The sequence below is a fragment of the Lissotriton helveticus genome, chromosome 11, assembly GCF_964261635.1.
Source record: "Lissotriton helveticus chromosome 11, aLisHel1.1, whole genome shotgun sequence".
Classification (NCBI taxonomy): Eukaryota; Metazoa; Chordata; class Amphibia; order Caudata; family Salamandridae; genus Lissotriton; species Lissotriton helveticus.
In genome coordinates this window covers 1,057,283,050-1,057,309,296 of record NC_136072.1, presented here as the reverse complement: position 1 = coordinate 1,057,309,296, position 26,247 = coordinate 1,057,283,050, and the positions used below count along the sequence as shown (strand labels likewise).

The window sequence follows — 26,247 nt, the reverse complement described above, 5'->3', positions numbered from 1 at the left end:
AAGAGGAGCTTTTGAGCGGGAATCAGGTGTGACTTCGGCACATTGATGGAGAACCCCAACAAATGCAGGAGGTCGGCCGTAGTCTGGAGGTGGGTGACGACTGCCTGTGGCGATCCCACCTTTAACAGCCAGTCGTCAAGATAGGGGAAGACAGGAACCCCTCATTTGCGCAGATGAGCGGTGACCACCATCACTTTCGTGAACACCCGAGGGGCGCTGGTAAGGCCAAAGTGGAGCACAGTAAACTGAAAGTGCTCGTGGCCTACCGTAAACTGCAGGTACAGTCAGTGAGCCGGCAGGACGGGAATAAGGAAATATGCGACCTGCAGATACAACACTACCATTCAGTGTCCAGGGACGAGGGAAGACAGGATCTGATCCAGAGTCAACATCTTGACCTTCTCCTTCCGGAGGAAGTGAGTGATGTTCCGGAGGTCCAAGATAAGATGCAGACCCTTGTCCTTCTTGGGCACCAGAAAGTAGTGGGAGTAACAACTACAACTTACTTCTGGCACAGGAACGCGCTCGATAGAATCCTTGGCCAAGCGGGCCATAACTTCCTGTTGAAGAAGTGCCAAGTGATCCCTCGACATGCGGCGGTACTGGAGTGGCATGGCGGGAGGGGTAGTCTCGAAGGGGCGGGAGTAGCCCCTTCAGACTATTTGTAAAACCAACCTGTCCATAGTGATGGTGCGCCAGTGGGGGAGGTGATGGCGAATCCTGCCGCCAACTGGCGTTTGATGGGCCTAAAAAACCAGACTAGGAAGGTTTGGAGGCAGTGGTGGCCGGGGTGGAGGTGGACTGACCCGCCCGCTGGCCCCCTGACCCACCTCGGCGGGTCCCACGTCCGCGCTGAGACTGTTGCTGCACAGGCCTGTGACTCTGAAGCGAACATGTCAATGTGCCCCTTCCGTGGCCACGAAAGGAGCAAAAAGCAGAAGGCGGAGGAGGCCGGGTGACCGAAAGGCCCAAGGACTTGGCCGTCGCTCGGGAGTCCTTAAAATGCTCCAACGCACTATCTGCCTTGTTGCCAAAAAGACGAATGCCATCAAAGGGCATGTCCATGAGAGTGTTCTGGACATCCCAAGAGAAGCCAGTAGTCCTCAGCCAGGTGTGGCGTCGGAGCGCCAATGTCGTGTAAATCGCTCTGCCCAGAGAGACGTTGGTGTCAAGGCCACATCGAATTGTGTACTTGGCTGCATCTCTCCCTTCAGCAATAGCCTGAGAGAGCACTGTCCGGGCTTTCTGCGGACACTGAGGCAGCACTTGCACCACAGTATCCCATACAATGTGGGAATAACGGCCCAAGAGGTATGCAGTATTGACAGCCCTGAACTGGAAGAGGAAAAAATCTTTCCAAACTGTTCCAGTCTCTTGGATTCCCTATCCGGAGGTGCGGTAGGGAATGCACTTTGAGACGTAGAGGCTTGGACAACCAAGTTCTCTGGCGTGGGGTGTTGGGAGAGGAAAAGGGGTTGCCAGGGCCGTGCGATGGGCCACTTTACTATTCACAGGAACCCCTGCTTTGGTCCTCGACCAGGTGCCCAAAAGAACATCAGAAAGTGCATCAGTAAAAGGCAGCAGTAGCTCCGCAGAGGTAGCCGCCGGCTGAAGCACTTCTGTCAGGAGGTTAGTCCTGACGGCCAGTTTAGGGAGTTAGAGAGCATGGCCGCCCTACGCAACACCACTGCGTAACTGCACACTCCTCCATAGTCGCGGTAGGAGGAGTTAGCATGCCAAGGTCAGGAGAGGTCTCAAGACCACTGGCATCCTCCAGCTCCTCGGCCCAGTCCGGGTCATACTCACACTGAGGTGTGAGAGGGTCCTCAGACCTCATCTTCCTCCGAGGGCTGAAGTACAGGCCGAAAATACGGAGGTTGGACATAGGGAAATAAGGGTCCCATCGGCGTCGCCATCAGCGTTAAGCGACACCGTTCCGGCTCCATGTCCACATTGGGGCTGAAACTGGGGCTGACGTTGGTGGAGGCGAGACAAGGTCAACCGGTGTCCACTGGGATCCAGGCCTGGATCCATGGGGGAAATGCTGCGCCGGAGCCAACTGCGGTGCCGGAGACGCCGACAGAAGGGCGAGGACCCCCAGTCGGGCATGCGGGGCCCGAAGGCATGCCGGTGGGCCCGATGGCCAAAGAGGTGGGTCACGGGTGACAAATTCCTGCAGCTGGGCCTGAGTCGCCGACGGACCCGGAAAGGGCGGGTAGGCAGACAGCGACTGCGTAGGCTCCACGGAGCCGCGGGGTAGGCACCAACCGCACCCTCAGCCACGTCGCACGAGGGTAACTCGGAGAACTATGGCGCTTCTTCGACTTCTTGTGATGCTTTGCCTTACCTGACCCAGAGTGCTAAGACTCCAATCCTGACTAACAATGGTGATGGCTCTGCGACCGGTCCCACGACCTCCTACGGGACCAGGAGTTTGAACGGCGCAGAGCCGGTTGCCGGACTTCAAGCAGCTTTCAGGACTGCTCCCACAAAGACTTCGGTGCCATGGGCCGGCAGTCGGGGCACAACTTGGGGTCGTGGTCGCGCCCCAGGTAGTAGAGACACACGCGGTGCGGGTCAGTCACCGACATCATTCGATGACAGTCCCCGCAGGACTTGAAACCGGGCATCACTCCGGCACTAGGAGTCGATCGACTCGAACAAACAGACAAAAAGCCTTGAAAAACTGTCAAAAAATGACTGGGGGTACCGCTCTCCGGATCTGCGCTTGGTCACGCACAAAAAAAAAAAAAAGAACGGACGTCAGCACGCGAGGTCGGCGTCCTAAGTATCTGCCGCAACGTCATCTCGGCGACCACGACGGACGGGGAGCCGCACGACGCCACCTTCTGATGCGCAGGGGTACTGCGGACTAAAACTTACCGGATCCAATCTGACGCCTGGAGGTAATTCTAAGGTAAGGAATCTATCACTACATGTTTCTTTCAGATTTTCCCAACATTTCTCAGTATGGGAACAGATTGGAGAAGAGTTGTTAAAAACCCTTAACACATACAAGTTAGTAGGTTTGAACAGACTCAAAAGGGCATTCTATCCCTGGCAGTATTGCTTACCCACTACCTTCAGCCCCACTATGTAGATCTGGGGAAATGTGGCAACATAAGGGGATAGCAAGTATTCAAACACTACTATGGTATGAGCCCTGGCATAATCAGAGAGGCTATTTCAAAGCTCTTATATAATGAGATTGCGGCCATAATTTGTCGCTCCACTACATGTAAATGTAAATGTGTTTGTATTTATATAGCGCACTTCTACCCATAGGTCTCGTAGCGCTGTATTCATACTGCTGTGGAACCCATCCTGGCTTTCCTGTGAAATGTCCACTTCTGGGCACCCCCAGGCATCCAAGCGCTGCTGGGGCCGTTGTGGAGATAAAGCAAGCTATTGCCCAGAGTCACAGAGTGGGACCCATGATTAGACTAGGCACCGAGGCGAGAATTATCAGGTCCGGGGAAATTGAGTCCAAGAGCCGCCGAGGCGGGAATTGAACCCTGGTCCCGGACCAGACCTCTGCATCAGGGTCTGCCGCTCTAACCATTGAGCCACGCTTCTCTACATGGCAACAGAACACCATCAAACCTGATCATCAACGGGCACTCGATTCTAGGATTGGGATAGGGGATTAATTTTATACCCGGTTAGAAATGGGATCCCTGGCTGGCCAGGGCTTTCGCCAAAGTCAGTCAGAGACCACCACTCCTAAGTCAGGGCACTGAGTTACCCGCCAAGATAAACCCTGCTCACCCTCTAGGTAACGTGGCGCGAGCAGCAAGGCTAAACTTGGAGGCGATGTGAGTAAGTATTTGCGCACGCACCCCAGCAACAACACCCAAGGCCGACCACAAAGGAAACTCCACACAAGGTTATATAAAAATAGCCTTTGTATTACACCAAAACACATTAGATAAAAACACACACTTTACAATGTGCCAACAGGCACGGGCAGAATTTACAGGGGATATGTACAAGACAGGGCCACCTGGACCACTGTCAGGAATCATCACTTTTAGAAGTAACACTTTTAGAAATAGCACTTAGAATATAAAACATAGAATGTAAAATTACTGTAGTACAAAATAGCACACAACCAGTAATCACTAGTAACCAGGACCTCACTAGCACCACCTGCCCTAGGAGAAAAACAACCACCTAAGTATCACAATACCTGTAGGGGTGTAAGCACATAACACATGATGCATAAACATACATTCAGCGGTGTAAGGAAGGAAAACACATGATGCATCAACAATACATTCAGAGGTGCAAGAACAAGGCACATGACGCATAAAAGCACATTCAGCATAAACATACATTCAGCGGTGTAAGGAAGGAAAACACATGATGCATCAACAATACATTCAGAGGTGTAAGAACAAGGCACATGACACATAAAAACACATTCAGAGGTGCAGCAAGGAACAATTGCACAAAAATCACCTATGCCACCACCTGTGGCAGTCCCTAGGCCAACTGGCCTCTCTAGGGCTAGGACGCCCTGTGTCCCAGTGTCAGGGGCCTAAACGTGGCAGCTGCCCACGAAGTGCTGGGCAGCTGTGAAGCAATGGTGGGGACAACATTGGAGCCTTCCAGGCTCTGCACAAACCAACTGTCCCCTTGGAGCCCCGCTGGGCTCTAGACAAATGACTGGCCCCTTTGAGCCTCGCTGGGCTCTTTGCACAAAAAAATGTTCCCTCTGAGCCTCTCAGGGCTCTAAATAACACTGTGGGCACTCAAGAGCCCCTCTCAGGGCTCTAGAACAAGAAATGACCCTGGAGCCTCTCCTAGGCTCGAAAACAAAGTGATGCCACGTGGAGCCTCTCAGGGCTCAAAACAGAATATGGGCGGTGAGCCTCTCTGGGCTCCTCATAAACAAAATGCTGCCCTGAGCCTCCGTGGCTCTGAACAAATGTGGCACAAACGTTGGAGTCCCCACTCTGGGGACTCAAAATCAATAAATGCCCCTTGAAATGTAGGAGCCTCCCAGGGCTCGAATAGGATCGGGCCCGTTGTTAGAGTCCCTCCTCTGGGGACTCGAGGTGGGAACAATTGCCCTCTGAGCTTCGTGGGCTTTAGCACCCCAATGCCTGCAGGACAAAGCTAGCACAGCCCAGGGGGGCGCGACCTCGGCTCCACCCTTCCGCTCCCCCAGCCGGTTTTTCACTCACCGGTTCTCTGTGGGAAGGTGCTGCAGCTCCTCTGTGTGGCGGCTCCTCTCGAGAGCTCCCGCTCTTCGGGGGCTCTCTCCACACTTCCCCCTCTCTCTCCGGGGCTCTCCCTCGCTCTTGGGAGCCCCGGGGGGGAAGACCAGGCGCCGGCTCTCTCCGCGTCGCGGCTGCGGGGCAGGACTTCCGGTTCTGGCCGCGCCGCAATTGGCCGGCTACAACCACTTCCGGGTCGCCGCGGGCAGCGCGGCGGCCCTTTTCAGGCACCGCAGGCGGGAGATAAGCAGCAAATGCCGGGTGGGCACTGGCTCTTCTCCAATAATATTAAAATCGAGGTGGGCACTCGTAAATAAATCATGAACGCAGCCAAAGAGGGGCAATGCGCCGACAATCGTCAAACTGGTCCAATGCCGGGTGGGCACCGGCGAAGCACCAGGGAGGCGCTCTCAAGCGCCAAGGACAAATACAGCGTTCCCAGCGCTAGGAACAGGATCACAGCGCTCCCAAGCGCTGGAGGGCAGGATCAAGCGCTCTCAAGCGCTATAAGGAAAATAAAAGCGCTACCAGGTACCAAAAGTCCAGGGACCAGCACAGAAGTTCCTTTAAGCAGGCAGGGGGGCAAGGCTGGGCCAAGAGCCAGCTCACTGGGTCTCCAGGCAGGGAGACAATCCAAGTGGCAGTCCTCTGGCCCAGCAACAGCAGCAGACCCCTCAGGCAGGATCCTGGAAGAGAACAGTTTGTGTGAGGACACAGCCCCATTTTTATACTATGAAAACCTTTGTCTGTAGGTGCAGGGTGGGGGAGAAACCAGTCGCAGCTGGTTTTGGAGCACCCTTGATTGCTCAACCACCCCTTTCATTCACCAGGGAGGCTAGGGTCGTTAGACGCACCACAGGGGGCGGAGCCAGCATTGTGTGGGGAAAGCCCAGCCCCATCAGGAACGACGTGCAGCCCTCCCCTCACATCAGCATGCTGATCTCAGCACTCACCACTGGGCAGACCCAACCAGACATCCTGGAGTCTGGCATCCCAGCCAGCTCCAGCCAATCACACGCCAGCACCTTCATAGCACACACATAGCCATGTCTAGAAGTGGCACTTCCACACTAGACACATTCATGCCGCATACATCATTTCGCAGCATTCAACCACACGAGTCCGCACATACCAGACTCGAGCCTGTACACCCCACGCATCAGGAACTACCAGGGACACATACATTCCCCATGCATTCCTATGGGAGAGCAGGCCTATCTCACCACATGCATTCAAAGTGCGCACGCACTTTCCACTGGGACACAGTGAAAGTGTGCAGAACCCAAAAATCACCATCACCAGGTCACCATTAAAAGCAAAAAGTTTAGGGGTGAACCTGCCAGAAGGGCCAAGTCCAACATACCCCAACAACAACCCGTCATACTGCATTGGTATTGTCCCAACTCATTCTGGCCCCATATTTACTATAAGAGATATACAACCTTCACATGATAAGTCACAGTGTTAAGAACAAATACCCTCCACTTAAATAGGTGTATATGAAACAAAATTTTGAGTGCACCACCATAGGAGCTTACTGGTTGGTTCTCACCAGTCGTGCTCACGTTTTCTCATCATTGGTATCTATCTCGCTCAAAGAAAAGTGTATAATGTGTACTTAATGGTGTCCAGAAAACCAGTGAAAAATAGTTGTTTCACTAGAAAAAAAAACGTGAATTTAAAATTGAGATAGGTCACACAGTACCCAAGTGTCAACTTTATTTACATCTCGTGTGACTATTCAAATGAAAAACAAATTGCATGCTTGCAGATAATTGTTCTGTTTTGTTGTTGCTTAGTGTAGAGGGCAACCTGATCACTTTCCTTCTGTAGCACCACATTGTGGTAGATTTATTAAGCAATCTGCCCCATGGACAAGTAGATATTTAATCAAATTCCACACCCCTGCCTTAGAGAACAGTTTTGGAAGGATTCGTAGTTCCTGTAGCCACCAGGTAAGAGACCAAAAAGATGTTATTGCCCAGCAGGAGCAGCTGGGTTTTGCGGGAATTTAGCTTCAAGTAATTGTTGGACAGCCAATTGCTGATCTCCAGCATGCAGCTATGAAATCTGCTTGCTGTGGCTTTTGGGTTATCAGCAACTGATACTACTATCTGGCTCTCATCTGCGTAACTTACAAACGAGGACCCAAGCTTATAAACACCATCGGCGCTGCGAATTTTCCCGCTGTGCGCTGACTTTTTGAAAAACCCGCGGTTCATGACGAGCTCAGCTCGTCATGAGCGTACGAGAGGTGTACCTCATGACGAGCTGAGCTCGTCATCAGCGTCGGAGCGGTTAATAAATGTAGCTGGGGGGGGGGGGAATCAGAGCTTCCATATTGTTGTAGCCCAAGAATTTGCTTCATTATGGTATATTATTTCAAAGGCAGATAGGAGCAACATACATAGTCAGCCAACTATTACCAAGCACTTCCTTTAACAAAAAGCAAGGTCTATTAGCTTTATCGATGCTTGTTTATAATGAAATAAAAAAAAATATCAAGTTAGGTGTATTCTATGTTGTGCGCCTAAATGTCTTATTCTAGTCTGCTATTAGAAAAAGAGTACATCAAAACACAGATGATAAAAAGTAAATGTGAGTGAATCTATGGCCTACCAGAAGCACATGGCATCAGAGCTGTAGCCACTTCGTAGGCAACAGGCAGCACCACCTTTGGATCAAGAACTATCCCATCTTCGCTGAAGAAATCTCCAAATGTCCATTCCTCGTAAACATCTCTGTCTGACTCAAAGGCTGAATTCTACATGGACAATTGAAACAAAGAGATACTTCATATTGCTTACGTTCATTAACGGTATCTATGCTTATTTAGATGATCTTTTAATCATGACATAAAATCAAATGAATCATCACTAGACCAAGATCATGCAACCATTCATATATTACAGAGCATTTTCTGGTAAAGTAACCCATAAATGTGCTCTACCAAGTGCCAAAGAAGATCTGTATTGTGCAGGTCTCCCAATTTGAATTGTGGTAAGCGCTGTAGAGAGCTCAACAGAAGCCTTCTTCAAGACGGAACTAAAGAGATTGGTAAAGAAATGAGTCTTTACCACATTTAAAGTGCCCACTTCGTACACAGGGCATTTATTTGGGCCAGTCTGATACTCAGCACCTCTAATCAGAAAGGCATATAAACATAGATCTTAATCTAGCCTGGTGTAGGGACAGCGAATGCCTGATTTTTGACTCGGACCTTCATTAAAATCTTAAGTGCACTAGTTCTTATACCAGCTTCAATTATGTATATAATGTGTTTTTTTTATTTATTTTATCTGTGACATATGTGAGATCAAGTGTACTGCACCAGATTTTCTTTCTTCAATATAATGTCCTTTCAACTGAGGTATATTAAAATATTTTTTTAATCTAACATTTTTTTTGATCAGATGTGCAGATTACCAAACTTAACTGACTTTAACAAAGGTTTTCCATTGATTTTAAGGTTTTGTAGTGATCAATCAATCAATCAGGGGAAATATAAGCCTTCTTGAAGGTGTTCAGGGAGGGGCACGTATGATGTCGGTGGGGAGCTCGTTCCAGGTCTTGGCCACGACATAGGAGAAGGCGCTTGTGAGAAGTTGGCCCGATATGTGATGTCCACTATTCTAGTGGGCACCTTGTATCAGTTCAAACAATCCTTATGGTGATGGTTGTAAAGTCAACCTTATAGACCAGCTATCCTAGTGGTAGCATGGACAAAGCAGTCTTAGGCTAAACTCAAGAGGGCATGTGAAGCCAGCTGTTTTAACATATGCAATCCCTTTAATACCAAGTGGAAGGACACCACACAGGTTATATATATATATAAAATATATGTATTTATTACTAAATTAATCCTCTGAACTCTTTATGAGGTCAGAGGCACAAGCACATAACAAGATACTCAATTATCATACAATAAGTTGCACAAAATACAGTAATGCCCTAGGGGCACTTCAAACCATATACTAAAATATACTAAAATAGTGGTATAAGAACCACGTCATGAACAAAGGATAGGCCTAGGGAATCGCTGGGGCTACGCTGTACTACCAAAGGATAGGGAGCAGGAGGCCCAAGGGATGCGCGTGCAGTGTCTTTACACACACGCGAGTTACCATAGAGTTAGAATGGGAATGAAAGAATTGGAAACTAGTTCTTTTAGGACACTTCCGGATGGACTAGGAGAAAGCTACTCAAAACTTAGGCACTAGGACAGTCAATACCCACAGGAGCACCGAAGTACTCGCGTTACCTCACCCACAGGAAGCGGGTTCATAGGTGTCAAAGTGTGTCGGGTTTCGTCGCCGATTCCTATGGAGCCTTGGAGAAAGATGCTGCAGGCGACGTAGAGAAAGGTGTCCGGGTGGATCCAAGGGCAGATCGAGGATGAAGAGTACCTGAAAGCAGAGGGGCACTAGCCAGTGACCAGGAAGGAACCAGGCGATGTCGAGATGCGATCAGGTGATGTCGTGAAGTTTGACTCTGCAGCCACGTGGACCAGGAGGTGTCGACGACGACCAGGAGCTGGATACGGACTGTCCCACGAAGGCTCTCGCTGTCGGCTTCCGGATAGGAGTCTACAAGCCTTGGCAAAGGCAACCCACGCAGGAATCGAAGATGGCTTCTGGATCAGACCAGCAAGGTCTGATGGGCTTCTCCTTTTCAGGGAAGCAGGGGCCAGTCTTGAGCAACCAGACCAGCGGTGTAAATTCAAAGGTTCGTCGTCACAGAGGCCACTAGCCAATGGGCAAGTGACCGGACAGACGCGTCGATCAGGAAAATGCAGATGCGCCCCACGAAGAACTCGTGGAGTGTGGAGGGATGATCTTCGGTGCAGTTGGTGCTCGGGGCTGGGGCTTCTCAATCCCCAATGCACAACTTCGAGGGTGCCTCAGAAGTTGCACGGAAAGCAATTCGTTGGCTTTCCAAGATGGCCGGTCCCACGTCTCTCGTCGCCTCCACGCGTCTCAGCTGTGCTGTGATTGTGGATCGGGCTGTTGGAAGTCTGGGTCTTGTCAGGCTCTGTGCTCGGGCTCCGGCAGGAGCGTCGACAAAGCAAACCATTGATCGCTTGATGGTGCCTGCTTGCACAGGGTGGTCACTCCTTGACCACAAGGGAGATTCTTCAGTCTTCTATCTTCAAGTAGAACGTCGAAGGTCCAGAGTTTCGTTTCAAGTTTCAGTCAGGATAAATCTAAAGTCTTGAGGCTCAGCTCCTACCTATATACCAAATTTAGGGGCTGGATTACCTGATAGGTCCCTCCTATGGGTGAGACCAGGGAGATGACATGCTCATCCTCTTGGGCCTGCCCCAACGACTGCAGATCTGGAGCTAGCTGTTGCCCCGGTGGGAGGACGTGCTTCTCTGAGGAGCATGGCAGGGGGGGGCGCGTCCTTGTGGCGGGGCCATTGACTATTGACCTGCATGGCCAGATGAATCGCGATGCCTTGTATCCCTTGCACTTTTCTTGTTTACGCACCCTCAAAATATGTTAGCACCTTCGATGAAATGGCATTGATTTGTTTTGGATGATGTTATCCTCACTGCTTATAAGTAATCCCACCATTTTTTTTAGCTACTCACTTAACGGGCATATGTGCCTGGGACAAAATGCCTGATCCGTAGGTGGTGTACGGCAAGTAACGTTATCACAGCAAACTGTTGCTGACTGCATATATCTTTGTATATTTGCATTTTTTCTTTATTCGAGACATGTTTATTCTGTACAGTCTTTGATATGCTGCACAATTTAAATAAGAAATGCAATAAAAAGATATTCAAACAAAAAAATGGGTGGGACCAGGGAAGGGGGTGGTTACACCCCTTTCCCTTTGTCCAGTTTTGCACCAGAGCTGGGGCTGGAGTGCCCCAGCACCGGTTTGAATCGGACTATGCATGGGACACCTTGTGTGCCCCAGGCAGTGTCTCATTTAATTCAGCCCTCCCTGCCCCAATACACTATGGCCTGTCTGGGGTGGTGCTAGCACCTCCCAAGACAAGAAAACTATTGTCCCAGCCTCCCTCGCTGGAAGGACTCCCAGCAGCAGGAGGTCAGACTTGTGACTGTGGCAGCAGCATCCATTTTGTGATGCTGAGGCTCTGGTTAACTTTAACCGGGATTAATAGGAACAACATGTCTTCTCCCTCTAGAAGGGTGGAATGCTACCCCCATCGCCAGAACTGGCGAGGGGGTAGTATTCCAAAGCGTATGACACCTTACACGACATGTTTTGATAAAGCCAAACCAAAGTTAGCATTCAACCGCGAGGATTATAATGCACTTAATAGTATATGGTATGGCTATATCATAGAACAGCTATAAGGACATGGTTCCGAAAGCAGCAGACAGGCTCAGCTCATGCTAGAGCACCATCTCACATAAAACCAAGCACTCTGCCTTCAGGATTGTTAAGGCCTGCCATAGGAGTGACTTATAGGTGCATATGTGTCTATATATAAGGGTAGGTATAGGAATACTATACCTAAGCAAGGGGTGATTACACGACCTTGCCCCAGATGAGTGATCAGCCAGTTGTGTCAGTTTGGATGGCCAGCCAGGGGTGGCAAAAGATATGCTGCAGCCCCTGGTAGGCCTTGGGTGCACCTATGCCCTGGGTACCTATGGTACACTGTACAGGGACTCACACGAGTGACCCAAATCCCAATTGGTGATGTACCTAAAGAACATGGTGTGAAATTTAGAGAGAGAACAACAGGGCTGTGAGTTTGATTAGCAGGCCCACAGCCACATTAAGTCGAAAACCAGTGATGCAAAAAGCAAAAAGTGGGGTGACCATAGGCAAGCAGACCCTACTCTCCTACATAACCCCGCCCAAACGCAGGGACATTGGACTAACCTTGACCAGTTGTGTCTTCATGTTCTAAGTGGAAGTACCTGGAGAGGCCATATGCATTGCCATGGTCAGTCCCTGGTCTGCACTCCGCTGTAAAGTCCATCCCCTGTAGGGAAATGGACCACCTGAGCAGTTTGGGATTCTCACCCTTCATCTGATTTAGCCACAAAAGGGGCTTATGGTCTGTCTGAATTTTGAAGCGAGTGCCAAACCAGTATGGCCTCAACTTCTTCAGGGCCCAAACCACAGCAAAGGCCTTCCTCTCAATGGCTGACCAACGTTTCTCTCTAGGGGTCAGCCTTCTGCTAATAAAAGCAATGGGCTGGTCTTGACCATCTACATTAAGTTGTGAAAGCACAGCTCCCACCCCCAATTCAGAAGCATCTGTTTGGACAATGAACTCTTTGGAGTAGTCAGGACTCTTCAAGATAGGTGCAGAGCACATGGCCTTCTTCAGGTCATCAAATGCCTTTTGACAGCTTACTCTCCACTGAACCTTTTTTGGCAACGTCTTTGAAGTCAAGTCATTAAGTGGTGTCACAATGGACCCATACTTCTTAACAAACTTTCTGTAGTAACCAGACAGGCCCAAGAAAGCTCTGACCTGTGTCTGGGTGGTTGGAGGAGCCCAGTCCTTGATGGTCTGGATCTTACTCTCCAATGGTTGAACGTGACCCCCTCCTACAAGGTGGCCCAGGTACACAACCTTACTCTGCCCTATCTGGCACTTTGTGGCCTTGATAGTTAGGCCTGCCTTCAGCAGGGCCTCTAAAACCTTCTTCAGGTGGATCAGGTGATCCTCCCAGGGGGAGCTAAAGACAGCAATATCATCAAGATAAGCTGCACAATAGTCATCCAACCCAGTGAGGACTTGGTTCACCAACCTTTGGAAAGTGGCAGGTGCATTCCTCAAGCCAAAGGGCATCACCACAAATTGGTCTTGGCATCCTCAGCTAACCTGATTTGCCAATAGCCTGCTGTCAAATCAAATGTGCTCAGAAACTTGGCAGAAGCCAATCTATCAAACTCATCTGCTCTTGGAATTGGGTGAGCATCTGTCCTAGTGACACCTGTGTGGACCTCTATAGTCCACACAGAACCTCATCTCTCTCTTACCATCTTGGGTGTGAGGTTTTGGTACAAGGACTACTGGGCTGGCCAAGGGGCTCTCGGAGGGCTCCATTACTCCCAGCTTCAACATTTTCTGTACCTCAGTCTTTATACAGTCCCTGACAAGGTCAGGTTGCCTGTAGATCGTACTCTTCACAGGCAGACTGTCACCAGTGTCCACCTCATGGGTGCACTAGTTAGTCTGACTAGTTGTCAAGGAAAACATATATCTGAAGGACTGTAGAACTTGTCTGCAGTCCTGTTGCTGCTGGTCAGTGAGGCTGCCAGCTAAGGCCACACCATGAACTGAACCGTCATCAGGTTCTGAGTCAACAGGTCTGGGAGAGAGTCACTCTCTTCCTCCTGTCCCTCATCTGTAGCCATGAGCAAGCCCATGTCTGCCCTGTCAACATATGCTTGGAGTTTGTTGACATGGAGCACCCTTTGGGGCTCCTGGGAGTTGCAAGGTCCACCAAGTAGGTGACCTCTCCGTTTTTCTCAACAATTGTGTGGGGTCAAGACCATTTGTCCTGGAGTGCTGCTGGGGCCACTGTCTCCAACACCCACACCTTCTGTCCTGGCTGGTACTCAGTCAGCACAGCCTTTTGGTCATGTCAAGCTTTTTGAAGTTCTTGGCTAGCCTCGAGGTTTTTAGAAGCCTTCTTCATATACTCCGCCATCCTGGAGCGGAGACCAAGTACATAGTCCACTATGTCTGGTTTAGGCTTTTTGAGAGTCAACTCCCATCCTTCCTTCAACAGACATAGGGGTCCCCTTACAGGATGCCCAAACAAAAGTTCAAAAGGGCTGTAGCCAACCCCCTTTTGTGGGACCTCTCTGTAAGCAAACAGAAGGCAGGGTAGAAGGATGTCCCATCTTCGCCTAAGCTTTTCAGGTAAACCCTTGATCATACCCTTTAGGGTCTTGTTAAATCTTTCAACAAGCCCATTGCACTGTGGATGGTAGAGTGTAGTGAATTTGTAAATAACACCACACTCCTTCCACATTGCAGTCAAGTACACAGACATGAAGTTTGATCCTCTATCTGAGACAACCTCACTTGGAAAGCCCACTCTTGAGAAAACTCCCAGGAGGGCTCTTGCCACAACAGGTGCTGTGGTGGTCCTTAGGGGAATAGCTTCTGGATACCTGGTGGCATGATCCACTACCACCAGTATAAATCGTGCCCAGAGGCTGTTTGGGGATCCATTGGTCCAACAATGTCAATCCCTACTCTTTCAAAGGGTACCCCCACCATAGGTAGTGGTATGAGGGGGACCTTTGTTGTGCCACCTGATTTGCCACTGGCTTGGCAGGTCACACAGGAGTGACAAAAATCCTTGGCATCTTCTAACATATAGGGCCAGTGAAAGTGAGGGACAAGCCTGTCCCAAGTCTTGTTCTGGCCTAGATGTCCTGCTAAGGGAATATCATTGGCTAAGGTAAGAAGGAAACCCCTAAAGGTCTGAGGTATGACCAACCTCCTGGAAGCACCAGGCGTGGGGTCTCTACCCTCAGAATAAAGGAGTCCTTCATCCCAGTAAACTTTATGGGTACCTGTAGCATTCCCAGCAGCCTCAGAAGCAGCTTGCTGTCTGAGGGGTTCAAGAGAGGGGCAGTCTAACTGTGCCTGCCTCAAGTCTGCCCTTGAAGGTCCCCCTGTCCCAAGAAACTCAACCTGGTCAGGTTCAAGTTCTTCTAGGACAGTTCCTTCAGGGGTCTCACAATCAGCTTCCTGGGAAGGCTGATCTTCACCTGAGGGCAGGGGGGGAAGGCACTGCCTTAACCCTACTGCTCTTTCTCTTGGGTGGTACTTGGTCCATAGTTACAGGATCCAAGACCTGTTCAGTTTGGCACTTTTTGGCCTGTGACCTGGTCACAGCAAGGACATGAGCTGATATGCCTAACATCTCTGCATGAGTCCTATACTCCACTTCTGACCATACTGAGGATTCAAGATCATTGACCAACAGACATTCAACTGGGAGGTCTGCACTTACCACAACTCTTGTGAGGCCAGTTACCCCTCCCCAGGAGAAGTTAACAACTGCCACACTATGTGTAGTAGTGACATTGCTTGCAATGATCACCAGGTAATTATCACCCAGTACAATCTGTCCAGGGTCCACAAAGTTAGGTGTCACCATAGTGACACTGGCACATGTGTCCCTGTAGGCCTGAGCCACTTTGTCATTAATTAAAGGTGTTTGCCTGTACTTGCCCCGAGTACTGGGACTCACAGTTGGACATAGCCTTGTCCACATTACAGACAAGAACAGCCTGGGTTGGTATCCTGACTAGGCCTGAATCGACCTCAGTACCCATGGTTAACCCCACTAAATCCTTGGGTTGGGAACTACCACTGTTAACTGTATTAGGGGGTGCAGATGCCTTAGGGGCTACAGTGGTAGGGGCTGTACCTTTCTTGGTGCACTCACTGAACCAGTGAGAGGCAGATTTACAATAATTACACCAAGGTTTCTTTGGACCTTCTTTTTTCTTTTTCTTGGAATTTTGGGACCCCCCCTCATTAGAAGTTTGTGAGGGGCTTGAAGACTTCTGGTCGTTTTGTTTCTGATCCCCACCTTTTTGGTCTGCCTTTTTCTGATCACCACCTTGGACCTGGTTTTTCTGCTTAACCCTGGTTCTGACCCATTTGTCTGCCTTCTTTCCCAATTCTTGGGGAGAGGTCAGATCTGAGTCAATCAGGTGTTGGTGGAAAAACGGGTTCTGACAATTATTAAGGATTTGCTCTCTCATGATCAAATTATACAATCCTGTATAGTCCTTAACTTTACTTCCCAGCAACCATCCCTCCAGAGCCTTAGTGGCACAATCAACAAAATCAGTCCCGTCCTGAGTCTGTGTCTTCTGGGTATCTCTGAACATCAACCTGTACAGTTCAGTGGTTAGGCCAAACCCATCAATTAGAGCACTCTTCAGGACAGTGTAATTGTAAGCATCATCATCACTAACTGTGAGGAGCTTGTCTCTTTCTTTTTCTGAAAAGGAGAGCCACAAGATTGCTGCCCACTGACTTTGGGGTACCTGCTGTACCTTGCAGGCCCTCTCCAAAGCAGTTATCCATTTGTGGATATCATCCCCAACCTTGTAGGGGGGCACAATCTTACTCGGGTGTCTATTGTCATAGGACCCGTCTTTATCCTTAGGGATATTGCTGCCACCAGTGGAATCTAATCCACTCAACTTTTGCTCCCTTGCCAAAGTAAGTTTTGCTTGGGCTAGGGAGAGTTCTTACCTCTCTATTCTGATTTGGACTTCCCTCATCCTAGCCTGGTGTTCTCTCCTCTGAGGGGAAGTCATTCCCCTCTGAGAACCCCTTGAGGCATTGGAGTGGAGAGATTCCCCTGAATGGGATCTTTCCCTCCTATACCTCCGATTAAGTCTACTGATGGGTCTGTATTGGGCTTGCCCCTCTCCAGCCCCATGTAGGTTTAGGTTAGCCTGGCTAAGTCTCCTAACTTCAACCTGGCTGCCTACCTCATCCTCAGAATCTTAAGCCGATGCCGACCCGGAAGCGCAGCTGGCGCGCCGATGCCGCGCCAAAGGCACATCTAAGGCAAGCCCGTCTGCGCCCGTCCGCGCTAAGTCAGCGCTCAGGGCGAGTCACTCTGCTCGGCTTGCCACGGGCAGCCAAGGCAACAGATCTATCCACTTTACTAGTGAGGGTCTGAAATCCCTCAAACCCCCGGCTTGTCCTTCCCACAGAGTGTGGTCCATTGGACCATCTAGTGATTTTGCCTGTGCCAAGTGTGGCTTCAGATTTGCGTCTGAACCTCGGACTACGGCCATCTCTGCGAATAATTCTAGGGAGGGAACCATCAGCGCCTGCCTTATCAATGCTAGGTCAGTGAGGAGGCACCTTGTTGATGTCGCCGACCTTATCATTGATAACGATCTGGACATGCTGTTTGTTACGGAAACGTGGTTTGATGCCTACTCCAATCCGATAGTACCTCTGGCCACTCCTGCTGGTTTCAAAGTACATCGGCTTGATCGCCAGTCAGGCAGAGGTGGTGGCCTCGCTATTTGGCTCAGGGACAGCTGGACCTTGCTCAGCGAGGCCTCCTCCCTTTTGGGTGACTGTGAGGTTATCAACTTCAGCATTCAATTCTCCGCCCACTTCACGCTTGGGGGCTCCTTGGTCTACCGACCGCCTGGACCGCAAAAGAGCTTTTTGGACTCTTGTGGGGACGCCCTGGCGATGTTAATATCTATCTTGACCATGCTGAGGCATTGGATTCCTCTACCCTGCTTGATGCTTTCTATCTGGCGAATCTTTCTCAAAAAGTGCTGTTTCCCACCCATCTTGGAGGGCACACCTTAGATATTATAGGGGTTAACTTCCCTATATTGGTAAAGAGACCGAGACCGGTTGCTTGGTCCGACCATTTCCCCATTTTTTTCTCTTGGGTCTTGCTGAACTCCCCTCGCCCTGCTCGCTGCCATCGCCCTCCAGCCTTTAGGAGACAGGACCTAGGGGCTATCAGGGTTTCTCTGAGTGCATCTCGTCCCTCCCTTCTTGTGGAGGTTGAGGACAACGTAGCCCAGTTTCCTGATTGGATTCAGGTTCGGTAGCGTCACTGCCTGCCCTGTGTCAGTCCAAGCTGAGGAGAGAATCCCCCTCCAAGCCCTGGTTCTCTCCTAGGCTGAGGACTCTGAAACATGAGTGCAAAATAGCCGAGAGAACCTGGCGTGCCCAGGGTTACTGCTCTGCTGACAAGATCGCTCTCAGAGCAAAACAAAGGCTCTACTATACAGCTATTGGAGAAGCCAAGGGACACTATTATGCCACTCGTATTGAGCGTGCTAACAACAACTCGAAGGAGATCTCCATTGTTCAAAGCTACCTGGATCCTAGCGCTCAGGTGGCTGCCACTCCCGTCTCAGATGAACAAGTTACTTACCTTCGGTAACGCTTTTTCTGGTAGATACAATATCTGCCTGTGGATTCCTCACCTTGTGAATATCCCCTTGCGTCAGCAACATTCGGAAATTCTTTTTGTAGCTTCGCGCCAACGTGGATCCGGACATCACAGAGGCACGGCATCGCTCGCGACTCCGCTGACGTCACCGACACCTATAATAGGCCCACGCCGGCGTAATGACATCAGTTCCGCCCTTTTTTCCGTGCCTTCGAGGCACACGGACTGACCAATGACAGTAGATATATACACAGTATACGCAGTACAAATATCAAGGTAACACACACACAGTGTGAAGCAAATGCAACAAAACATTTGAAATAAACAAATATATAATAGAAACACTGGCATAGAAGAGTGGACAACGGGGAGGCGGGTGGGTCAGTGAGGAATCCACAGGCAGATATTGTATCTACCAGAAAAAGCGTTACCGAAGGTAAGTAACTTGTTCTTCTGATAGATACATCTGCCTTGTGGATTCCTCACCTTGTGAATAGAGTCCCACAGCAGTCCCCACTCCCGGAGGAGGGTGTCCACTCTTCTAGACCAGGAAATCCTGGAGGACAGATCGTGCAAAGTGACCGTCCCTCCTCACTTCGGAATCCAAGCAGTAATGCTTCGCGAATGTGTGGAGGGAAGACCAAGTTGCCGCTCTACAAATATCCTCTACAGGCACACCTCTAGCCAATGCTGAAGTCGAAGACTTAGCTCTAGTAGAATGAGCCCTTATAGCCTCTGGTGGTTCCTTACCGGCCAAAGAGTAGCAGATCTTAATACAGAGGACGATCCATCTTGACAAAGTCCTCTTATGGACCGCTCTTCCTCTCTTGCAGCCAGCAAAGCCAATGAAAAGCTGGTCATCCACTCGACAGTCTTTATTTCTGTCCAAGTAAAAAAAGACACCGCCCTCTTGGGGTCCAGACGGTGCAATCTCTCCTCCTCCTTGGAAGGGTGTGGGGGAGGATAAAAGGCAGGAAGGGTAATGGATTGACCAAGGTGGAAAGGAGTTCCCACCTTTGGCAGAAAAGCAGCCCTGGTCCTAAGAACCATTCGATCAGCATGAATGGTCAAGAAAGGGGGCTTGTGACTAAGAGCCTGAAGCTCACTTACCCTCCTTGCCGAGGATATAGCAACGAGGAATACCGTTTTGAGTGTAAGAAGCCTCATAGGACATTTGTGAAGAGGCTCAAAGGGAGCACCCATCAAAAAAGTAAATACAAGATTTAAGTCCCACTGAGGCACAATAAAAGGAGTAGGAGGGAACTTATTTGTGAGGCCCTTCAAAAACCTTAAAACCACAGGAGATTTAAAAAATGAAGGCTGGTCAGGCAAACAGATAAAGGCCGACAGCGCTGAAAGATAGCCCTTCACTGTGGCAACAGCAAGCCCCTGTTGCGCCAGAGAAAGGGCAAACTGGAGAACATCAGATAAATGGGCTCTCAAAGGGTCTATAGACTTCTCCCTGCACCAAGTAACAAATTTTGACCACCTATAAGAATAGATGGATTTAGTGGAGTCACGCCTGGCTGACAAAATGACATCCCCTACATCAGGCGGGAGAGAAAAAGAGATCAGGTTGCCCCGTTCAATCTCCAGGCATGAAGGTGAAAGGTCTGGAGGTGGGGGTGTAGAACCTGCCCCTCCATCTGGGAGAGGAGATCTGCCCTGTGAGGGAGACGGAGCGGCGGGTGAGAGGAGAGGTGGAGAAGGTCTGAGTACCACACCCTTCTTGGCCAATCCGGGGCGATCAATATAACTTGGGCCCGGTCTTGGCGAATTTTCCTCAGAACCCGAGGAATCAAAGGTATGGGAGGAAACGCATAAAGGAGTTGTGAGTTCCAACTCAACTGAAACGCGTCCCCCAAGGCTCCTTGCATCGGATACTGGAGACTGCAGAATGACAGGCAGTGAGCATTCTCGCGAGTGGCGAACAGGTCCACCCGAGGAGTCCCCCACATCAGAAAGATGTCGCGAACCACCTCCGGGTGAAGCCTCCACTCGTGATCGGCAGAGAACTGCCGACTGAGACTGTCTGCACAAACGTTCTGAACCCCGGCCAGATGATTTGCCATCAGACAAATCTGATGGTCCTGAACCCAGGATCAGAGGCGCAGAGCCTCTCTGCAGAGACACTGCAACCCCACTCCTCCCTGCTTGTTGATGTACCACATCGCGGTCGTGTTGTCCGTCAGGACCTGCACCGACTGACCGCAAAGGGAAGGGAGGAAGGCCTTGAGTGCCAGACGTATCGCCCGCAACTCTAGAAGGTTGATGTGAAACAACCTTTCCTCTGGAGACCAAAGACCCTTGACCTCCAGGTCTCCCAGATGAGCACCCCATCCGAGAGTGGATGCATCCGTTATCACTGTGGCCACCGATGGAGGAAGTTGAAAAGGCTTTCCTTGTGACAGATTGCCTTCCACGCTCCACCAAGATAGATCCGCTGCAGCTTCTCTGGAGATCCTCACTGACTCCGAGATCTCCGTTGTGCTGATACCACTGCCTGCGGAGGCACCACTGGAGTGCCCTCATGTGCCAGCGTGCATGATTGACCAACAGAATGAAAGAAGCCATCAGACCGAGCAGGCGAAGAACCTTCAGGACTGGAATGATCGCTCCATTGAAAAACAAAGAAATCATTTCCTGTATGTCGTGAATCCTTTGAGGTGGAGGGAATGCACGACATACAGTTGTGTCCAGTACAGCACCTATGAACAGGTTGCGCTGGGAGGGCACCAGGTGAGACTTGGGTACATTTATCGAAAAACCCAACCTGTGTAACAACTGAGTTGTCTCCTGCAGATGATGGAGCACCTTCTCCGGCGACACCGCTTTGATCAGCCAGTCGTCCAGATACGGGAATACAGGTATCCCCGACCTCCTGAGATGAGCTGCCACCACCGCCATCACCTTGGTGAAGACTCGAGGCGCAGTAGTGAGGCCAAACGGAAGGACCGCAAACTGGTAGTGTTGCGACCCAACCGTAAAACGGAGATACTTTCTGTGCGACTTCAAGAGGGGAATATGAAAATACGCATCCTGCAAGTCGATTGACACCATCCAGTCTTCTTCCAGCAGCGCTTGAAGAACCTGTGCAAGAGTGAGCATCTTTAACTTTTCCTGTTTCAGGTAAAGGTTCAAGATCCTGAGATCCAGAATTGGCCGAAGCCTGCCATCCTTTTTGGGGATCAGGAAATACCGGGAGTAGCACCCCTGACCCCTTTCCTGCTCTGGAACCACCTCTATCGCACCTTTTCGAAACAGTGCCAGGACTTCTTCCTGCAAGAGAATCAGATGGTCCTCCGAACAATAACCCTGGCAAGGAGGGTAATTTGGGGGAAATTCCCGAAAGGGAAGAGCATACCCATTCTCTACAAGATTGAGAACCCAAAGATCCGATGTAATTAATTCCCAATCTTGTAGAAAATGGGTAAGCCGGCCCCCCACTGGGACCACATGATCCGGAATGGCGGATCTAGGGCTGCTTTGCCGCGTTGGCAGGGGGCTGGGAAGGGGAGGAAGAGGAAGAGGAGGAGGAGGAAGCCTGACGGCCTCTAGGATGGGCTCTTTGCCTGCCCCTGTATGATTAGTACAGCGTATTTTGCTGTTGCTGTGGCTGCTGCTGAGATGGTCTGTAGGAACGAAAGGAAGATCTGCCAAATCCTCTGAAGCGCCTTCCAGTAGTACCCCTGGACTGAAGGCCTAAAGATTTCGCAGTGGCCCTACTATCCTTAAAACGCTCCAAGGCAGCATCAGCTTTCTTGCCAAACAATCCTGAACCATCAAAAGGTAAATACATCAAAACAGACTGAACATCTGTAGAGAACTCAGATGTTTTAAGCCATGCGGCCCTCCTAGTGGCTACGGAAGATCCCATGACCCTTGCCACCGAATCAGCAGTGTCCAGTCCACTCTGAATCACCTGTCTCCCAGCTGCCTGAGTGTCCGATATCACCTCCTGAAAATCCTTTCTGTCTTCCTCAGGGATTTTCAGAATCAACTGTTTGACAGAATCCATCAAGGCATGGATGTACCTTCCCATCAGACACGTTGCGTTGGTTGACTTTAACGCCATACTGGCTGAGGAGAAGACCTTCTTGGCAGTTTGATCCTGCTTTCTGGATTCTTTATACCCAGGAACCTGCGGAAAAGCACCAGCAGACCTCTTCGAGCAGGCAGCCTGCACAACACAAACAAAAATTCAGGGTCACCAGGTGCAACTGTATCTCCTCGCCACTGTTCTAGAAACTGCAGGAGCAGACAAAGGCTTTTTCCAAACCTCATAGATGGGTTCAGTCAACGCATCATTAAAGGGCAACATTGGTTCAATAATAGAGGAGGGTGAATGAAGAACCTCAGTCAGAAGATTTGGCTTATAATCAGCAGTGGGCAGAGTAATGTTCAACAAACTTGCCGCCTTTTTGATGACAGTGTGATAAGGTACCACCTCCTTTGAAGGTACACTTGACACTGAGGTCAAATCCCACTCAGGAGACAGTTCAAGTCCACTGGCTTCACCCAGATCCACAAAAGGATCTTCAGATTCCTCTAACTCCCCTTCCTCCATTTCTGCATAACGATATTGATCTTCCTCCAGAAGTCTCTGGGCTTCTCTCCGAGATCTTTCCTTCACAATAGAAGTCGAAGGATCCGGAATCGACTCCGACGGGGTCGGGGCTGGCGTCGAACCCGAAGTCGGATGAGGTCGTTTTGCACGAGGTCGAGCAGAATCCTGCTTCGGAGTCGTAGGCACCGGCGTCGACGGAGTCAGCGTCGTACGCTTCGGCGTCGACGACACAGGAGGTGTCGGAAAATGCCAATGCGGTGGTAGAGCCGGCATAAAAGGCATGAAGGGCGCAGGAGCATAAGCCTGGGGAACACCCAAGTTGAAAGCCATAGGACCCGTGGGACCGACAGGTGCACCAGACGGGTACATCGCCCTGGAATAAACACCAAAGATGGCGTTCAGGAAGTGTGAAGGATCCTGACCTGGAGCCGGAAAATCTGGATACGGTCCTCCAGGTTGTTCCCGAGGAGGCGGAGTCGATACGACGTCGACCTCTTCATCGAGTCCGGGAACCGGGGTCGACGAACCCGCAGGCACCGGAACTTCGACTTCACCAGCCCCCTGCTCCTCACCTTCATCCTCCTGACCAGAAGGATTGGACGGATCTGGAGAATGGACCTGCTTCGGTGACTCGGGCGAATTCGGATGTGAAGCCTCACCAACAGAGTCATGATCCTCCGACGCCGAAATCTCCACTTCCTTACTAAGAAGCTTGACCTGCGACTTTGGCCTCGAACCAGAGTCCTTTTCTGAGTGATGACGTGACTCATGGCTCCTCTTCTTGTGGTTTTTCCTCGAAGACCTTGAAACATGAGCTGAAGACTACTCCGAGCGCGACTTCGATCGAGACCTCGACCTCGAACGTCGAGATCGAGACTTCGAAGCCTTTTTAACTTTCTTATTCTTCAGTTTTGCCACGAGGAGTTTAGTCTCCATCTCTCGTAGGGCCTTCGGGGTCATCTTCTTACGGCAAGGGCAATCCTCGACGTCATGGTCGGAACTCAGGCACCAGACACAGCATTCATGTGGGTCGGTAATAGACATTGTCTTGCCACATTCACCGCAAGCCTTAAAGCCAGTCTTCTTCGACGACATCTCGAAGAAAACAGAGATAGATAGAGTAATATTAGAATAATAGTAACAAAGTTACTATAAAGCTACAGTACGATCCCAGAAAACCGTTAGCGTCGACGACGCGGAAAAAAGGGAACTGATGTCATCACGCCGGCGTGGGCCTATTATAGGCGTCGGTGACGTCAGCGGAGTCGCGAGAGATGCCGTGCCTCTGTGACGTCCGGATCCACGTCGGCGCGAAGCTACAAAAAGAATTTCTGAATGTTGCTGACGCAAGGGGATATTCACAAGGTGAGGAATCCACATGGCAGATGTATCTATCAGAAACCTGGTGCAATTCCCTAGTGGCCTTCAAGGATAAAATATCTAGTATCCAAGCGTCGCCCTTCATCTCCCCTGGGCTCCAGGGGGTGGTGTCTTTCCCACCTATCAGTAGGGTTGAGCCACTTTCCACCTTCTCAGATTTTGGGCTTGTTGACTCTGCTAGCTCCCTCAAAATTCTGATGGCCTTTAAGTCCGGCTCACCCAACGATCCCTGTGCCGCTAGGCTTCTCTCCGACCTGGCTGACACCATTAATACAGAGGTGAACCTACTGATTAATAAATCACTCTGTACTGTCTCTGTGCCCTCGGGCTGGAAACATGCCCTGATCCTTCCGCTGCTTAAGAAGCCATCTTTGGACCCTTCTGCGCCTGAGAACTATCGCCCTATTTCGCTGCTACCAAGCTTGGCGAAAGTTTGAGAGAAGGCTGTCACTTTCAAACTTACTAAGTTCATCGAGGAGTCAAAAGGGCTTCATCCGTCCCAGTCGGGTTTCCGAGCTGCGCACAGCACGGAATCTGCCTTGTTGGAGGTTGCCGAGGCAATTCGGGAGTGTCTGGATGCCGGCGGGAGAGCAGCGCTGGTTATGCTGGATCTCTTGGCGGCATTCTACACTGTCCCTCATGCCATGCTCCTCAATCGCCTCTCGGCTACAGGCATTGTCGGCAAGGCATGGCACTGGATTAGCTCCTTTCTTGAGGGCCGGCAGCAGCAAGATTGGCTCCCTCCGAGTGCCTCTTCGGCCCTGCCAGTGCCTACGCGAGTGCCACAGGGTTCATCACTTAGCCCCCTTCTTTTCAACATTCATGTGACCCCGCTGGTTTATCTGGCGTAGTCACTGGGGGCTAAGGTTATGGCTTACGCCGATGATACCCAGCTGTTGTTCACCTGGTAATAGGCGGATGACTCGCTGATGGCCCAACACTGCCTATACTCTGTTTTTCGCTGGCTTTCCAATGCTCAGCTGAAATGTAACGAAGGGGAGTCGGAGGTGTTGCTGTTTGGCTCCTTTCCTTCTGATTTCAGAGAGAGGCTTTGGCCTCCCAGTTTTCCACGGCCCTCTGAGAGAATTGGCGCAGTGAAATATCTCGGCGTCTGGTTCGATCAAAACCTGAACTTTGTGACGCATGTGAAGAAATTGTCCGGCACTTGTTTTGGTATACTTAAGAGCCTGAGGAAATTTCTCCCTCTCTTGCCGAGTACTTCCAGAGAAACAGTCGTCCGTGCGCTTATTTTGTCCCGCTTGGACTACGCTAATGCCCTCTTGGTGGGCTGCTCGGGGTCCCTGGTCAAAAAATTGCAGGTGGTGCAGAACTCTGCGGCCAGACTCCTTTTGGGTCTCTCTCCCAGAGACAGTGTTTGTTCACAATTGCGCGCACTGCACTGGCTGCCTGTTGATTCTCGCCTGAAATTCAAAATGCTGACTATTGCTCATCAGGCCCTGTATGGTACCGGCCCCTTATACCTACAAAAGAGATTTGCGGTCTATGTGCCTAGGCGTCTGCTTCGGTCCTCTGCCAAATGGTTGATGCAGACCCCGAAGTTTAAGCGCCAGAGACTTGGCGGCAACTCTTGTGCGCAGGGCTGGCCTGGCCTGGAATATGCTGCCTTTAGCCTTGCGGAACACTCAAGACCCATTGATTTTTAAAAAGAAACTCAAGACTCTGCTGTTTTAATTCAGTCAATCGGACATTCTTTCCCCCCAGGAGCTAGCGCCGGGACACTGAGTAACTGTGCGCTTTAGAAGTTCAAAATAACATAAACATAACAATCTTCCTCCTCCACTATCTCATCATCTAGGACAGTAGGGTCAGGGGCATCTTCTGTTGAGGGTAGTACCTCCTCTGCATTCCCAGTAGGTCCTGTATTAGAGGCCTTAAGAACCTCAGATTCTTCTAGGAGTTCTATCAGGTGCCAAAGGGTAGGGTTAGAACCCTGTTTCAGCATCCTTGTGGTACACAAGTGTCTCAGTTCTCTGAAGCTGAGAATGTCAAATTTTGAGGGTGCCCTGGTAGGGTCACCTGCCACAGGTAGAGATACACTAGGTTCACCTGTGGCTGACATTTTCTAGTGAGGTGTGGTGTGTGCACCTACCTACAATAAGTGTTTCCTACTAAACCTCTCTAGGAGTTGTAGTCCGGG

At 50.4% G+C, this 26,247-nt stretch overlaps 1 protein-coding gene across 2 annotated transcripts in view; it reads right to left on the bottom strand.

The window, feature by feature from the left end:
• The window catches only part of KNTC1 (kinetochore associated 1), a 913,665-nt gene that overhangs the window by 549,307 nt on the left and 338,111 nt on the right, over positions 1-26,247 (bottom strand). For both annotated transcript variants that reach the window (XM_078667574.1, XM_078667573.1), the window contains exon 37: positions 7,842-7,986. In XM_078667574.1, coding sequence (XP_078523700.1) covers positions 7,842-7,986 — 145 coding nt within the window. The remainder of the gene's footprint in view (positions 1-7,841; positions 7,987-26,247) is intronic.